This window comes from Pelmatolapia mariae, linkage group LG14 (assembly GCF_036321145.2).
Source record: "Pelmatolapia mariae isolate MD_Pm_ZW linkage group LG14, Pm_UMD_F_2, whole genome shotgun sequence".
Classification (NCBI taxonomy): Eukaryota; Metazoa; Chordata; class Actinopteri; order Cichliformes; family Cichlidae; genus Pelmatolapia; species Pelmatolapia mariae.
Genome location: NC_086239.1, coordinates 18,619,622 through 18,637,054, shown reverse-complemented (window position 1 = coordinate 18,637,054; position 17,433 = coordinate 18,619,622). Strand labels below are relative to the sequence as shown.

General features: G+C 40.9%; 2 protein-coding genes across 4 annotated transcripts in view; both read right to left on the bottom strand.

Moving 5' to 3' along the window:
* Window positions 1–2,703, bottom strand: part of relt (RELT TNF receptor) — a 28,126-nt gene extending 25,423 nt beyond the window's left edge. The window contains exon 1 of one of the 3 annotated variants that reach the window (XM_063493911.1): window positions 2,449–2,703. The gene's annotated coding sequence lies outside the window, so the exon portion shown is untranslated. The remainder of the gene's footprint in view (window positions 1–2,448) is intronic. The other 2 variants (XM_063493912.1, XM_063493910.1) reach the window with 2 other exon arrangements.
* Window positions 2,704–6,511: 3,808 nt separating this feature from the next.
* LOC134641773 (rho guanine nucleotide exchange factor 17-like) overlaps window positions 6,512–17,433 on the bottom strand; it is a 65,947-nt gene continuing 55,025 nt past the window's right edge. Inside the window, exons 6-25 of the mRNA XM_063494327.1 lie at window positions 17,224–17,316; window positions 16,939–17,115; window positions 16,748–16,798; window positions 16,525–16,634; window positions 16,354–16,439; window positions 16,066–16,184; window positions 15,578–15,785; window positions 15,338–15,411; window positions 15,165–15,248; window positions 14,946–15,049; window positions 13,661–13,776; window positions 13,449–13,568; window positions 13,097–13,364; window positions 12,907–12,993; window positions 12,680–12,747; window positions 12,340–12,488; window positions 11,995–12,169; window positions 11,719–11,814; window positions 11,398–11,580; window positions 6,512–10,704 (exon numbers count right to left, since the gene is read on the bottom strand). Of these exons, the coding sequence (XP_063350397.1) occupies window positions 10,496–10,704; window positions 11,398–11,580; window positions 11,719–11,814; window positions 11,995–12,169; window positions 12,340–12,488; window positions 12,680–12,747; window positions 12,907–12,993; window positions 13,097–13,364; window positions 13,449–13,568; window positions 13,661–13,776; window positions 14,946–15,049; window positions 15,165–15,248; window positions 15,338–15,411; window positions 15,578–15,785; window positions 16,066–16,184; window positions 16,354–16,439; window positions 16,525–16,634; window positions 16,748–16,798; window positions 16,939–17,115; window positions 17,224–17,316 (2,577 nt within the window). The 3' untranslated portion in view covers window positions 6,512–10,495. The remainder of the gene's footprint in view (window positions 10,705–11,397; window positions 11,581–11,718; window positions 11,815–11,994; window positions 12,170–12,339; window positions 12,489–12,679; window positions 12,748–12,906; window positions 12,994–13,096; window positions 13,365–13,448; window positions 13,569–13,660; window positions 13,777–14,945; window positions 15,050–15,164; window positions 15,249–15,337; window positions 15,412–15,577; window positions 15,786–16,065; window positions 16,185–16,353; window positions 16,440–16,524; window positions 16,635–16,747; window positions 16,799–16,938; window positions 17,116–17,223; window positions 17,317–17,433) is intronic.

Below are 17,433 nucleotides of genomic sequence, written 5' to 3'. Positions count from 1 at the left end.
GGGAGGCATGCAGGCAGCTGTGGCACGAGGGCGGAAGAGCGCCGGGCGGCACTCCCAACCACTCTGGTTGGACAGATGGACAGACAGATGATGGGATTGACAGGTTAATTGAAGCTTAGGCGAGTCTTTGACTCCCACATGCACTCACACACGCTCAGAGGTGAAGCAGTACATCACTGCAATACAAGTAAATCTCAGGCTTCTTATCTGCTCCAGGCTGCAGTGAACATATACTTTTATCTGCCTGTTTTCAATCAATCTCGCCTTTTCCATTCGCCTCTTTCTCATTCTCATGAGTACAGCACACAGTAAATGCTGGGTGGGGTGGAGAGGTAAAATGGGAGTTACACTTGGTTCAGGATAACTGCACCAACTCCTAATTAAGGAGAGCATGTGTGTAATTAATTACACACATGCATTTAACTGGAACACCAGCTGAGCGCAAAACATGACAAAAAGTTGCAATGCATCAGATTGCTTAAACTTACAATAATCAAGCCAAAGAAGGAACATATGTGAGAGACATGCAGGTTTGTTTAAACCAGGGTAACACCCAAAAGTTTAAGCCTGTGTAAACAGTTTTGAGGAACGCCTTAGCTGTCAAAAACGACAGAAAAAAAGAAACTGTACATTACTAAGATGTAATGGCATAAATAATCATAATAAAATGAATAAATAAACAGTTAAAAGAAACTGCCTGTAGATGCTCCTCTTTGCAGTCACAATTCTGACTACAAAAGCCGCCAGACAAGCCAAGCTACAAAGAGAAAATAATAATATTTTTTAATGTAAATTCTCAAATGTTAAAAAAAAAGACTTTTAACACATTACATCACTCCCTGAACTCTCACTCAAAAAAAAATACACCTAATGATCCACATACACTGCAGTCTCCCAAAAAGCAGCATTCACTGAAACATGGTCCAACAGTTGGTTACGCAGTTCAGACGAGTTCAGGCAGAAAGATTTACTTCCATTTTTAAACCTTCTACTTTCTACTTCCAATCAGCTTCATTTTATCTACATACATATTTTATTAGTGGCTGAGCCACTGTATGGGAAATATACTTAAATATTTAATACCACCGCACTCATTAAAAGGCTGTTTAACCCAAACCAGTAAACCACTGGACGGATTTCATCACCCCACTCTGCTGCATGGTCTTTCACAATGAGCTGTGAAAGTACATGACAGGAAGCAGGAAGTCTGTCTTCCCGAAACATCACGTATTTGCTGAGTTGAGCAGTGGCAAAAAGGCACAGATGAATAAACTTTGCACACATTCAGTTAAGAAAAAACTCCCTAAAACGACTGCGCTGTAAAAACACCGGGACTGGGGAAGCCGAACGTGGCCCTCTTCTGGTGAAAAGCGCATGTGAGTGAGTAAAGTTCAAACCCTCTTATTGATACAAGCGTGCTGGAATTTGGGATTCAGACAATGGAAGCCCTCTGCCAAAGATGACAGTCTCATCTCGGGGCTTGCGCATTTGTGAGTGTGTAATCAGGGGAGCTGGCTCTCATTGCGGTGTGCTCCTTACGCAGCAGTATATCCTGCCAAAACCACTCAAGTATGGTGTTGTATGTGATGGCGCTAAGACACGGTTTGAAATGAGCAGTTACTGGAGCACACACTGCAAAAGTGAAACTGTCTGAACGCGGTAATTGAACCAACTTGACGTGTTTGCAGCTTCTCAGCTTCTCGGCAGAATATTTTGTGCGAGATTTAATTGACTTCATTGGCTGCTATAAGACTTTAAACCTAATAGGAAAAACATATACGAATAAATCAGAGCAAGAACTTCATTAAAAAGCGAGTAGGTGGATCACACCATCAGTGAGGTCATCACGCACCCATTACAGTACGTGAAGCATGCGCTCATCCTGCCGTTACAAAGCGCTACACATGCGGTATCACAACCGCTTTCATTCCATTTAGTTTAATCAAGTATTAATGACTGCTTTACTTTTCAGATGAATATTCAAACTATTTAGCTTTCGATAAAGGCGGCTAGGCTAAATTTTAAGTCAGTAGCCAAGTTAAATGAACGCACTACAGATGCTACACGCTATGGAAGTTCATGTGTATGTTAAATAAAATGAATACAAACCCAGTCTGTGCAGACACACACGCATATAAGAGCACTGTTTTATTTAAAAAAAAAAACAAAAAAACCCACAAACAAAAAACGTACTTCTTTAAACCTTCATAGCCAAACAGCACGGGATTTTTCGCCCAAACGCCTGGCTCTAACCTTCCAGTATGTGCCGTGTGCCGGTTAAGTCATACGAAAACGTTACCGCTGTGCGTAAAAGCGGTCTGGTCGGCAACACCGGCTTAGTGGCGAGTGAAGCTCCAAACGATTCTGCCACAACTTAACTACCGGCTTCAGCAGCCATGCAGGTTATCCCCTCTTGTTCTAAAGAGAAAAAAAAGTTGTTTGACTTACCGGTTTGGTGAATAAACGGAGTGAAAATCAGTGTTCAGAGACGAGCATCATCGGTTACAGGCGACTAGATTAACAGGTGTAATTAAAAAGCTTGACAATGGATAAAAACCACAAAGCCGGTGTTGAGGTTCCCCCCTCTCTCTCTCTCTCTCTCCGGCTCCTCTGTGCGTGTGTGTGTGTGTGTGTGTGTATGTGTGTGGCACATAAACACGGAGCTGGCTAACTCTGAGCTCACAGTGCGTCACTGCTGCAAGCTGAAACCCCCGTCAGTGTGTGTGTGTGCATGTAAACCCCCTCTGTTGCCGGTAGTATAGGCAACAGCCACCTGTGGCTCACAGCCTGGCAGATTCAGTTCGCAATGATATGGAGGCCCAGAGTGTTTAAAGCTAAATAAACACTAAACTACAGATGAATAAAAAACGTTCCATATTAAAAACTAAATTTAATATAATCAGACAATGAAAAGAATAAGCGTAATGTTTCATTATTTTATATTTAACTCATTTTAGAAGTTTATCTTGTGACATTTTTGCCAAGACTTTTTTTAAATACTTTAAATCTAGTCCATATTACACCGTAAAGCCAACAAGGTTTCATTTCCTAGACAACAGAGCTAGCCCAGGAAAATATTTTAATACCATATTATTATTGTAATCCTCTGGTTCTCTAAATAAATTCAGGCTAAGTAATATTAAAAGGGACCTATTATGCTCATTTTCAGATTTTCTTGGATTCTGCTGGAGTCGTTTTGAATGATTCACGGTTCAAAATAGTAGCAGAGCCACTAAGTGTAAAAGTGTCTTATGAAAAGCAAATATGCTTGAAACCTTCATTTTTGTGGTGCATTAAATACATAAAACTGGAGCCCAGCAGTGACCAAGTGTTCTTTCTTTTTTTACTGTCTGCATGTTTTCTTCCCAGCAACTGGCCCTTCCACCCACCCCTTGGTGTGGATGTGCATATATCTTTCTAGTTTTATGAAGTGAGGGCTTCAGTGCAGTGCAGGCCCTCAGCATACATAAGTGTATAATGTGTTTTAACATGACAAGGACATGTTAGTGATCATGATTGACTGCAGCTGGTAGTTTCTCTTTTCTGTCATGAAAGTAATTTGTTTGACAGCAGTTATTGGCCTGACAAACTCTCAGAATAATGGGACAGTCCAAGAAACTCTGAAGATCTAAGAAACAGAATTGTAGATTTACAAGTTCAGAAGGTCTCTTGGAGCCATTTCTAAACACCTGCAGATTCCAAGATTATTATTCCGAATAATCGTATATAAGAACAAGTTATTTGGATGTGTCACCTCTTTGCCAGAATCTGGAAGAAGACCCAAACTGTCACTGTCAGATGAGAGGAAGTTGGTTAGGACTTTCAAGAAACAACCCAGGAAGCTGACACCACATCTCTGTCCACAGAGAACCCTGTTTTACCTCGCCATGGATCGAGAGGGTGTCAACCAAGAAAGAAGCTACTGCTCCAAAAGGAGTACTAACTCCAAATTCTTCAACTTCTCATTTGAAAGTTGGACACAGTTGGGTGTTCCAACAGGACAATGACCCGAAACACACATCAAAACAGGTTTTGGAGCGGTTAAAGCAGGCTAAGATTAAGCTTTTGGAGTGACCTCATTGACCTCAACCCTATTGAAAGTTTGTGGACCACACATAAAAGCCGTGTCTTTGCCAGGTATTGAAACAATTCAAATAAATTCTGCCAAAAAGAGTGGTGAAATATCCAACCAGCATTATGCCAGAAGCTTGTTGATGGCTACTAAAAGTGTTCAGTCGAGATACAACTTAGTAAAGGACATTTAACTAAATATTAGTGGGGGTGTTTTGTATATATTTGAGCTTGTACATATAATTTTGACTCTGTGCTGCTTAGAGAAAATCCAAAAATAAATTCAAGCAATCATTAAAAGCCCAAAATGATCAGTGGGTGTAAACGTCTGATCGCAACTGTATATGACAGAAATAAAGGAAAATCTTAATAAAGGTAATGTTTATTTATTTTGTTCAAGGGTTTCTCTACACCAATCAGCCACAACATTAAAAACACTTCTAGGTGAAGTGATTAACACTGATCACAATATGTATAATTCCAGGCACTCTTGGGTGTACACGTACACGCTTCTTGCTTTTTCCAAATACTGTAATATAGTATTGTTTCATCTGATATTAGCGATGAAGTAGATTTTCATCTTCTGACTGCTTGGACTATTGAGTTGGTGTCAGGCAATGACTCACAATATTTCTCAGTGATGCTGGGGAAGCACAGACAAATCTCTGTGCTGACTCCTTCAGTCATCATACAGATCCTCACTGTTTAGTACATTTGAATACTGTGTGGAGACGCTGCAACGTGTGCAAGTCGTCATTAAGTAGGGAGGGACAAGTGGATTTGTGTGTGCTCTAAATGTCCCGCATTCAATTATACTGCAGGACTATCATATCACAATACACATCATTGTAGGTCAGTGGGTTAAAAGGCAGTTGAGTAGCAATAGCCTGCTGAAAAATCACAGGGGTTACTTTGTTTTTCGTCATGAGGCAGTGAGGGTTAGCTCAGTATCATTCATGAATGTGAGAAACAAAGAAGAAACAAAGGGATATTCGAATTTGTCATCTTATTAACGTGTACGTATGTACAATTATTTTGTTGTGTATATGAACTTTGTGACTTACTTTTTAACATCGTGCTATGGGCAGTCTATGAAAATTAAGGAAATTAGCCTGTTTTTCAATCAATATAATTGGACATAGTGAGTGTTTTTGTAGCAACTGTACAGTACTGAACACAGTAACTTGTGTTCTGTACTGTTGAAGAATATTGGCCAGAATTATTTTTTTCACCAATTTGTACTATATCATAGTTTCAATAGAAAAACTCCACTAATTTAATGTCTGTGAGCAAAAGAAACAAACACTGGTATTCTGCTCATTTTATCTACTTTCCTATCAAACATAGGAGAAAACTTCAAAAAGTGCAATTTGGATAAACGTCCAAGAATCACATCACCATGTTAGTCAAAAACCACCTTATTGAAAAACACCTCAGTCCACATAAAAATGCTAAATTCAAAGCTTATCAAGAGCATGCTGAAAAAACAGGTGGAGATTTGGAAAATGAGAAACCGCGAAACAATAACAGCGCAAACAAAGGTTTTTTTTTTTTTTTAAATATACATTTGCGTTTACTTAAACATTTAAGTTGTTGACAAAATGGCAAACTACATTAAAATAAAGCTACCGAAATACCCGTGTACGTATGGACAGAGCCTCATAATGAGGCTCTAAACATCTGATCACTTAATTTGTCCAACATTTTCGGGGTGTGATAATCATGGTGACAATGTAGGATAAAGTGAATAAATCTCAAGTCACAAAGGTGTAGACTGGTCCGCAACCATCTAACAGCCACCGATCCTGAGGGAAAAATGAGTATCCTCAACTACTTGCGGGTTGTTGGTGGAGGTTGATGGCAGCTGCTGGGACAAAAATTGATCAAGTCCCAGTCACAGAGGCTTACAGACCAATCAGTGAGCCCCTGACAGCTACCTGTCGCTAGGCAAAAAATGTGTATTCCCCAGTCAGTTGGCAAAAAACACCTTGTGGTTGCTTTGGTCACTAGCATATTCCTGCAGTAATTTAAATGGAACTGACAGACTTGTCTGCAAAGACTATCCAGTTGCTATCTGGGAAAAGTGCGACAGAAACTGGAAATTTGCATTCCAAGTAAAAGTTGCATCATTTGAAAAGTTGTACTTATTAAATAGGCAATTAGTACTTGCAGAGAAACGTGAAAAACTACAGGCATCTGTGTCAATTCGCTAGCAACCAAAGCAATCGCTAGGAAGATTTAGTGAAGCACCTTCTTTGCAGCTGATTTCATCCACCACCAGCCAGCAGCATCCAAAACCAGTCGGGAAATACACATTTTTCCTTCCAACCAGCTCTTGTATGATGTCCAATGCACCGCACAACTCTTGAGCAATGTGCACACATGACTACACATGCTTTGTTGTAAAGTGCAAACTTTCTGAAAACGAGCACAAACTGGAGCCAGTGAACTGATTTAATTACAAAGAGGAAACCACAGTGACAAAACAAGGACAGCTACGTACAGGAAGCAACTCTGATAGACTCATCATCACAGCTGCAACATGTCCAACAGAGTTACGACCAGGCGGCAGTGCAAAACTGCAGCTTCTTATTTATTTACTTTTATTTTTACCTTCCTGGTCACATCTGTAACAAGGCAAACATCAGCATGTTCTGGAGTGAAAACAAGAATATCTGTCAGAGGTCGTCTTGCCTTCTTTTTTTGTAAGATCTATGACAGTTATAACTTAAACATGACTGACGGCGCATGCCAGAGGGAAAGGGGAGAAAAATACAAACAGGAAAAACAAACCTTACACAAATATATAAAAATATGCCATTAGATTCATATCAACACTTGAGGACCATGGGTGCACTATTTACAGAAAAAAGGCAGTATGTACCAATATTTACAACAATAAAGACTCGGTTCACAAATGGGCATGAGGAGGTTTACATACATGTTGCTGACAGTTACAGTGATGGCGGGATTTTAATTATTTTTACTTCATATTCAAGACGTTAAGAAAGGTTGTGTGTGAAGCAGTTCAGTTTCATTTTCACTGGGTTAAAATATTCCTGCTGAAAATGTGATTATTCAATCATTTATACATGTGTGACTACTGAGGCAGTGTAAAAGTATACTGTTAAGGCGAAAGAAAACCTAAGTTTATGAAAAAGCTGTATTCAAACTTGCTGACCATGACCAAACTCTTTTCTTCGGAGGCTTGTTTCTGTCACACAAAACTAAAAGCCAGGTAGATCAAATTTAAAAGTTTAAGCTATTGTATCAAAATTTCAGGTTATCTCAAACTTTCGAAATTACGCATCTCAAAATTTTGACTTACAGACTCCATATCTCGAAATTTCAACTTTTGAGTAACTGTTTGTCTGTTTTTGTTTTTCCCAGTGGCAGAAACAGGCTTCCATACTTTAAAGCTTAGGAAAATAAGTAATTACGTTAGACCCCACACCATGAAAATACAGCAGAGACAGCGCACAGACGTTTTTTCACTGTTGACTAACCCTTTTTCTGCAGGAGCACTGGCGCGCTCTAAAGCCAGCAAAAATACACAAAATTTTATCTCGGGCAGTTCTTCACACAGACACACTGACATTAATCAGTTCTGTTGAACATTAAAAAAATAATAAATGTCTGCTACCTCAAAGTTAGCGGAAACTGAAAATTTAAACCGTTACCTTTTATTTTTCTTGTGAGAGTTACTTAAGTGTACCATAAACTATCACATTATATGGTAAATGAGAAGTTAAAACCACAATCATAGGAAATAATGAAGCAGCTATGAGCTGAAAAAACAAAAAACTGTTAGCTAGTTAACCTCTAAGCTCGCTGCTTTATTTTTTATTTTTTATAAACTGACATAAACCCCGACACACTTTGTTTGGTATTAGCTTTCCACAAAAACACTGGTAGATGGGTTTTTTTAAGCTAGCTTTTTCCTAACTTTTGTTCTCATAAACACACAAGATTTATATAAATCTTTTTTAGTTAATTCTTGACAAGAAACCGAATAAGTATACGTCCCAAAATGTTTAGCTATTTGTTTAATTTTTGCTAACAGGCTACGGGAATTTTTCTTTAACAGAGGAACCAGAAAAAAGCTATTTTTTGAAAATACTTTCCAACTGGATAACAGAGCGCTTAAGTAGCACTTTTTTACACTTTAACAGAGGCTCACTTGCTAGTTAGCAGCTATCATAAAGGCCAGCTAATCCTCTTAGCTGTTAGCCTCTCTCTCACAGTGGATCCTCATGTATGGATGGGGGAAAAGCTGAGAAGTGCCCAGATGGCTGGTAAGGTGCAATGCAGTTAGGTTTGCTAGGTTTGGAGGGATCAAAGACAATCTCAGATTAACCCCAAAGCCTGGCTGGCGAGTGTGTGTGTGCATGGACAAGCTGTAGTCATGATTTGTTTCCACTGACATCTGCTATAAGATGAGGCAGAGCTGACTTTTCACCGTCACTGTGCATGTGTAAGTGAAATGGCTTAACCTTTATCTCTCTGAAGGCACGTGCAGTTGCTCAGCATTTGTCCTTATCCCCCTTATTACAAGCATCTGGTTCTCCGGCAGCTACAGCTACCTGTCTGTGTGATGTGGTGTGTTTGAGGTGTATCCATACATTTTAGCGCTACATGTCCTGTAAAGAAAGTGCCACAATACACACAGTGGAGCTGGAAAAGAATGTAGGCATATTCTAGAAGTTGGCACTCAATTGTATGGAAGCTTGTTTGTGACACAGGCAGAGCTACGTCGAAATTTTGAGGTATTTAGTTATTATTAGGTAATACATTTTGAAATTTCAAGTTATTTCTGAGTAAGTCAAAATTTCAAGCCACGCAACTTGAAATTTCAAGGTAATAAATCAAAATTTCGACGTGCTAACTCAAAATTTTTCTTAAAGATGGCTGCGGAAACAAGCTTCCATACAATCACGAGGTTGAGTGGCTGTGTTTTCAGTCTGCCTAAAAGCTGCTCTGAGATGCAGCGCAAAGGGAAATAATGCAAAACAGTGCAAGAACCCAGTCTTGTGAATCGTACCGAACCATGACCGGACTGTATCCCTACACCCCTTGTGTGCAGATCTGTCTCCTGGTAATCAATTTTGTTAACCGAGCATCCTCGTTATTAAACTCGAAAAGAAAAGTGGAAGCTACATCTTCTATAAATTAAGTGCTGTAAAAGGCGGCGCTAAAAATCAAAACCATAAATACTGTACATAACTATCTTCATCTGCTACCACAGCCTATCGTCATTTTTAAAGATCACCTGTCTCTCCTCGTGACAGAACGCTCCAAACACTGAAAATTTCACGGCAAAAGAAACCTTTTCAGATCCCTTAGTGTCAACACATTAACACACAAAAGGCTTTGGCATAGTCGCATTAAGAAGGAATGTCTTCAATCTACTTTTTTTTCCTCTACCAGTAGTGGGACACTGCTTCATCTACACTTCTGTCATCTTAAACAAAAATTCAATATGTGAAAAAAAAAAGAAGATAAATGTTGATGTGACTTTCTACAGAGAACACACGTGCTTTTCACAAATCTCTTGACTCACTGAGTGAAGGCCGTGCATGAATGTATGGGAGTATATGTGTTCAGTCTTGTTACATACCTCTACTGCCACATATTGCACTTAAATGATGCTTACTCTCCCTAAACAGGAGGAAAGATGATGTTAGCAGTAACATGTATTATCGATGGCAGTGGAATTGATGTTTGTCCTTCACTTCCTTCTAAGATCAGACATTTAAAACTCCGATATGCTTAAAATCTAGCTGAAAAAACAAGGGCATATTCATTATTCCAAATATCCATCAAACTACAGTCTGTATCTTTCACTTTTGTTGATTTTTTTTTATAATCATTTATAGATCACTGGGAGGCGTTTTATGTGAAGCTCAAGTTAAGATGAAGTGTTTCGTTCCAAAAAACAATTTCAAAGGACAAGCTCATGCTTCGCCTGATTCATGCCAGAGTTTTTCATAAACTTCCGCTTTCAGCCTCGTGTGCAGAGACTCTGCAGAATCCAAGTCGACTTTTCTTGTTTCTCATTCTCATTTTGAACATATGTCCATCTGTGATAGTTCAAGTCCCCTTTCTCTTTCTCCTTCTGGCTCCTTCAGTCTAAACACCCTTTTTTTGCCGACAATACTCGGCCGATGCCACAAACCGAAAAAGCACACACAGACATGCACATCATCAGAAACATTAACACAAGAAAACTGGATTTGAAGTGATCGTACTCATTAGGAAGTCGACAGCCACGTTACGCACATAGAGACCAGCGGACCGAGCAGAAGAACGCAACAGCAACACCGAAAAGTGAGGAGTCTGATGGGGTTAAAGGACGAGGAGCTTGTGCGCTGATTTCAGCCAGAGGGAGGCTGGGTCAGGTCGGTAAACTAACAGTTCGATTGTCTCAAACCCTCCAAAGCAAAAGGTGGTTGGTACTGTCATCCCGTCCCACTGTTTCACTGCTATTAGTCAGTCTGAAGTCCTCGTAACCATCGCCACCGGAAATGACTAGATGGTTGGTTTTCGGAGGGATGTGCGCAGAAGCTCGGCGGCGTGTGGAGTCGCGCCTCTGGAGACTTCCGTCAACTGTGCTGCTGTTTTGGGACTGATTGCCTAAAAGATAAAGATGAATGAATGAAAATGGGAGTTGAAAACCAGTTGGAATATTTCTGGAGCAAAATTTAAAAGTTATGTACAAACCTAAAAGTCATTCTACACAAATGTTCAATTTTGGGTCTGCAAGATGTCTTAAAATTGATCTCTTAAGATAAAAATTTATGCTTATTTAAACTCAGACATTTAACAAAGACATTTAAACTAAATTATCACGTAACTTGTTGACTTCATGTGCTCACAAAAATGATAGCATAATGGTTTTTAAAAAAAATCTTTTTTATACATTTACTTAAAGATGCATGCAAGAGTCATTAAGTAAGTAATGGTCCGTAAGTAACGGTCTACTGTTACAAACCCATAAAGAAGGTAAAACCAGTGACAATTTTCATGAAATTTTCATGCTTTTTACAAAATGGCATTAAACCTCAGGGGCATTAAATCCCATCTAAGTCATTTTGTACTCATAAAATTACAGTTTGCCATTTAATAATTCTTTTTTTCCTCTCTTACAATTCCCTAACAGTAAAATATGTCATACCAGCAACTTCAACTAAAAGCTTCTTATGAAATTACGAGATAAAACAGACAAATTCTGACAAATGAAGAGAGACACTGGACCTACTATGAGGAATTGATTGTGATATATACACCTAGTTATAATAATAAATGTCAAATAAAAGCAGCACCAACCTGTGGGGTCACTTGTATTAGGAGGGAAGTTCATGTCAAACCCTTCTGGTAGTTCGACTGACGTCAGGAACCGGACGTGGCCCGTGTGTCCGTGAGCTGAGCCCATTGGCACCAGGGGAAATTTCAAAGTCCCGGCCACAGTTCCTGAGCTCACTGCTGGGATCACCAGCGTAAGAACCACCCCTGGAACAAAACATAAGTTCGTAGTGAGCTATTTGAACCAAACATATAAAAAAACAATGTCAAATCGCACTCTAATTTTGATTTAATAGCAAATTCAAGTTAAAAATCTGGTTAAACCATTTAAACATGTTTTCTTACCTGCACTGGTGCCGATCCATAGCAGATCCTTACATGCTAGCAGGGCTGTGATTCTCAGACAGGCAGCCTTGTGCTGTCTGATGATCGCATCTGCACCTGAACAGGGACCAAACAAAGTCAGATTAATAACAGACAGTGGTCAGACACTGTTTAAAAATGACAAACAATTTGCATTAAAAAAAACACACTTTTTCTTTCCACTAGTTTGAAAAAGGAAAATGTTATAAAAAGAACTATAATACTACAAACAACTAAAGCACAAGTCTTTCAGCATACCTGCAAGCATCTTGTGCACAGCTGGTGCCACGTCGACCTCTGTCAGGCTCTCCCAGGTCTGAGCGTGGTATAGTTTGACCTGCGCACTGCCCTGCAACGCCAGCCACACACCCTGACCGTACACCACCATGCATGTCACGCACCGACTGCTGTCAGTGCCCACCTGGAACCAGTGCTGGGAGGAACAAAGAAAGAGACGGGGGTAAACTTTCTTCCGCGCCAGTGCTCCTGCTTGTCAGTCTCGTCAGCCTGGCCTTTTATTCCGATGTGAATCTAAAGCCTCCAGATTCTGACCTACAAAGTCAATCTTTCTCTGCTTCCCTCTCATCTATTCTTTCCACCTACCTCTTGTACTAGTGTAGTTGTGTTGATGATAAGGACTCTGTTCTGTGAGCCACACCACAGCTTCCCTCCTACGGGAACCATTTTGGTGACAGGACTTGTAGGTGTACCCAGAACTAACGTTTGAGAAGACTGAGGGTCCCAGAAACTACCTGCAAATCCAGATCAACAGTAACAGAGTTTACTAACGATGCAGGCCAGGACAGTCAAGTGAGGATGCAAGACAGAAGTGGAATGATGCTGTGATCGGGGACAAATAAAAGTGCTGCATGCCAGAAGTAACGCTACAGCATTTTCTTTTTCAGCCATTGCTTACTCCAATCACGTGCACAGTTGAGCTTACCTGCTTCTCTCTGGTAAACAATCACCTCTCCATTTGCTAAGGACACAAACACTTTGTTGTCCAAATACCTGAAGTAAGAAAAAAGGAAGGGTGTGAAAAGGAAAAATGAAAGCAGGTAAAGTAAAAGCAGGATTTAGATATTATCCAATAAGATCTGGCATTCCTGACCTTTGAAATTTGTTTTTGAATAATTCTCTATTACTTTAAAGTTAGCTAGGCAGACTCACAGTATACAGAGGATGGAAGCCGAGTGCTGCATCTTCATGCTGTTTTTACGGTTTCGGATGTTGTCTGAGGACTGGTACACGTGGATGCTAACAAAAGGCAGCAACATTAGGTGAAAGCAGTACACCAACAAACAAACAAAGATAGCTTATCAAAATCGCTTGAGTACACAGGTCCAGTAATTCCACACACCATCCGTCCTCCGTTCCCAGCCACACAGAGCTCTGGTAGGCCTCTGGGTCGATACTGAGCAGATCCTCCAGACTCGCCCGGGTAAAAGATCCTCGAGACGATCGGCGCATGGCACGGCCATCCATCGGACTCTCTGCGTGGACGCGGCTTACGCCACCGACCCCCAGCATCCCTTGAGAGCCATATGAGCTCGGCACTGGGAACTCCTGCTCCTCCTCACTGCTGGTGGTCTCTGTAGCCATGTCCTTGGAGCCTGGACCCTCGTCATCTTTGGGGTGAAGATGAGATTTGAAGGACTGGTAGAGACCGTGAGGGTGTAAATAAAGTGTGTGTGACCAAAGTGTTTACTCACTGCCGTAGCTGGACGATATGGTGGAGTGACTGGCCTGACTCTGTAGGGTTGAAGAGGGACTGGGGGAATCTTCGTCATCTGTGTCGTCACTGTCAAATGGAACAAGCTCCGCCCCTGGTCCTGAATACAATTAATGCATTTTCATAAATTTCACAAAAGACCTTACGCAAGAAGAACATGAAGTCATATAATTTAGAAAGCCACTAACTCACCTGTGGGTTGCTCTGTTAATTCTGGAGTTGACTGAGAAATGGATATGAGGAGCTGCTGCTGGGTGTGACCAGCTGCCACAGAGGTAGGTGCAAGAGGAGGCTCTGATCCACGCTCCCTGGGAAGTCAAGAGCGATTAGTTTGGATAAAGTCAGGAACAGACAGTAGCTGTCGTTAGATGCACACTTGATCTTGTTTGTTTGGGGGTGTTTTTACTGAGATTAAAGATTTTGTGGGGTCTAATATTGACTGGTATTTAAATTCTTCAACAGATTTAATGGAGCAGTATATAGGCTACTGTGCAAAAGTCCTGGGAAATAGAAGGTACTTGAAGGGATAGATGGAAACACAGCATAGCAGGCAAAAACAGAGTTTGTACAATAAGCTTGAAAGTCAGTATTTGATCATATTTAAACCGCATTTATTCTTTAACACAGCCTGAACTCTCCCAAGTAAGGTTTTTTGTAATGTCTTTGAGTAGTCTTCAGGAATATTTCTCCAGGCATCTTGAAGGACATTCAAAGCTCTTCTTTGGATGTTGGTTGCCTTTTTGTTCTGTTCTATGTCTCTGTGCCTCAATAATGCAAAGGTCCAGGTGCTGGGGAGGCCAATCCACGACTGTGTGGACTGGCCTCCCCACGAATGTGTTGCATTGTGTGTACTTTCTATTCAGGTATGCTTATACTATATTGGCAATGTGTTTGGGATCATTGTCATGCAGAAAAATGAACCTGTTACCAATGAGAAGCTTTCCAGATGGTACTGCATGGTGGATCAAATTTGACAGTACTTTTGTGTTCATAATTCACAGATTGCCGTAGACACTGAATGTTGCACGTCTCCCCTCTTGATTTGAAGTCTTAAGACCTGTTGCCACTGATTTTCAGACCAGGTCTTGTGTAATTACATGAAGAATACCTCAGCCTTTCCTCCGTGTTTCCCTTTCTTAAGGATGGTTTCTTGACAGCCACCCTTCCCCTGAGACTATTTCTGATGATGCTTCAGTGAACAGTGGATGGATCAACTTTATTAATGATCATTAAAAGGTAATACTATATGGCTGACTTTTAGCCCAGTTTATACGGTTAAAAAGAAACAAAAATAACTTTCTTTTTTGTAGAAAAACAGATCAGTGATAACAGAAAAAACTTTTCATTAAAGATCTTCAACATAGCATCATCAGATTTAACCTTCGGTAAATCAGAAACAACCTGTCTATCTGTGCACTCAGTCACATCCGTGCGTGCGTGTGTGTGTGTGTGTGTGTGTGTGTGTGTGTGTACTGACCTTCCCTTAAGTCCCGGTACTGCAGCAATACAGATAATCCTGGCTGAGCAGACAGCGATACACGCCTCCACTGTGGGCTCATCTTTGATGTTCAGCAGACAAACCTGCAAAGGAAACATCAGCATCAGTCTACAGAATCCAAATTATGTTGGGGTTTTTTTTTTGTTTCTTCCTCTTTGATTGGAGAACATGGAATAATTGCATCCAATCTCTTCTCACCTGTCCAACGTATCCGTCACTGTTACACACCCACACTTCACATCCGCTGTCTGGACAGCTGTGGCTGGGAGAGGCGCATGAAAACTGGAGACAAACAGCAGAGTAATGAGTTTCTCTGTTCTGGGAATAAAAAAAAGGGCGGCTTCACAGAAAATGCTTCCCGCTGCACTCACCTGCATTCCACTGCGGGTCTTCATAATGGGAATGGCCTTCAGGAACTCTGGGTCCCACTGGTCCTTATTCATCGCTAAACACACATGACACAAAAAGAATTAGCCATATATGAATCGAAGTAGGAAGAATTATTTTTTTAAAGAAAGTCAAGCAAGACATGAAATCACCCACATGCTTCAGCTCCTGAACTCGTGGAGAAAATAATACTGTATCTCACTCTAAAACTTTTTTCCACTTACCTAATTTTTTCTTGGCCTCCTCGAAGGCCTGCTCGAAGCTGGAGCGAGCGTCGGGTGTAGCAAACTCAAAAATGAAGCTTGTCTCTGCAGAAGCAGTGGTCAACTCCAGCTTCGTGGGCAGGAAGGTCATACTGAAGGCCAACGACTGTTTATCCGACAGCTCCCTGTGCACTGAGGCCATCAGGTCCTTTATTACCTCGTCTAGGGGCTGAAAGAAAAGGAAAAAAGGGTAGAATTGAGTTTCAAAGGTCCACACACACTCAGCTGTAAACACAACGCAAACGCACAAAAGAGGACAAAATAGTGAAAGATGAAACGCTCAATAAAGTTTTTTCTTTATGTCTCTGTAACAACCTGTATATAATTGAATATTTCAAAGAAGAGACTAGAAAGATCAAAAATAAACAAGTTTCCATGTGTCCAAGAAAAGTAGATGGGCAAAGTGAGAGAACGATGGAGTTTTTTTGTCACTGCATCTTTCACAGCACCTGGTGTGGGAGGCTGAGGGTCTCAGCCAGTTTGCTGATCTGACCCAGCGTGCTGAGATCCTCATCTAACCGGCCAATCATCTTCTGGATACTGTCCTTATTTGTTGCCTGCGTGGAGCCTGGAGAAGGGTGAAAAATAAACAGCAAAAATCTAATTCCACATTACTTCTCCAGGTGATTTTATATAAGAAAGTACCAAACAACATAATTATTTTGGTTCTGTGTGTGTTTCGGTGGTAGATATGACTTAAAGATCCATGTTCTACACAAACTGCAGCAGAGTCTTACTTTTCACCACCTCCACATCCTCCAGGGGAAGTTTCCACAAAAACTTGTATTTACTTGAAGTATCAATCACGCTGGCAGCAGAGTATCTGAGGAGTGATGTACATATTGTTTAACACCAGGGGGCAGTATGGTTTAGAAACTGTGCTCTGATGGCCTGTGTGCATTACATACAGGCTCATGGAGCTGCGTCTTAATGAGCCAGACTTCCTCTTGAGAGTGGTGCAGATGATCAGATCACTGAAGAGGAAGAGGGAACGATCCTTCTTTCCACCCACTGTCTTCTACAGAGAGACAGGAACACAAGTACAGGGTTAGAAAAATGTAACCTTCACAAGAGGATCACACCTTATAATATAATACAGCTTTATAATATAATTCCAGGAGTGTTTCTTACCGCCTCCATGACTATTTCTTGTCTCAAGAACTTCCTCTGGGGGTTTAGAATCTGAGACAAACACACATATAAGGAGGTTATTGTTTTATTTTATTGTTTTTATTGTTTATGCTGGGTGAAAGCGGCTTTAGAAAAAAATATAACGCTCAGACAACAAAGCTAAAATCAGCAAAGGTAAGCAAATGTCTCACGTGCTCAACTCCTTCTATGTGTGCCTCAATCTCCTGGATGACCCTGGCTTCCCTCTCTGCCTCCTCAGCAGAGCGTCTTCCTTTATTGATCTTCTCCGCCAGTCGTTTAATGTCCCTCTGGGCGTCCAGTAAGTACGGGTGGTCTGGGTGATCCTCTGGAGTGTGCTTGAGCAAATCCTTGAACAAACAACAGCACATTCATCTCTGTTTAAGTGGGCTTTCCATCACTAAACAGTCTGAGTAACTTTCACAGCAGGCTCATAGTTCGATTTTGAAATCACTCACCTTAACTAGCAGCTCGTATCGAGGAATCCTCTGCACCGGCTTGATCATCAGATCACCCAGAGCCTGCTTCTCCTTGTTCTCACGCATGTTTTGCTGTGAGATTGAAAGAAGGGGGGCAATGAAGACAAAGTGGATGATATAAGAACCACCAGTATCAGAGGCTCTACAGCTGGCTCAATACTGTAATTCACATCTCTACCACAAGATGGT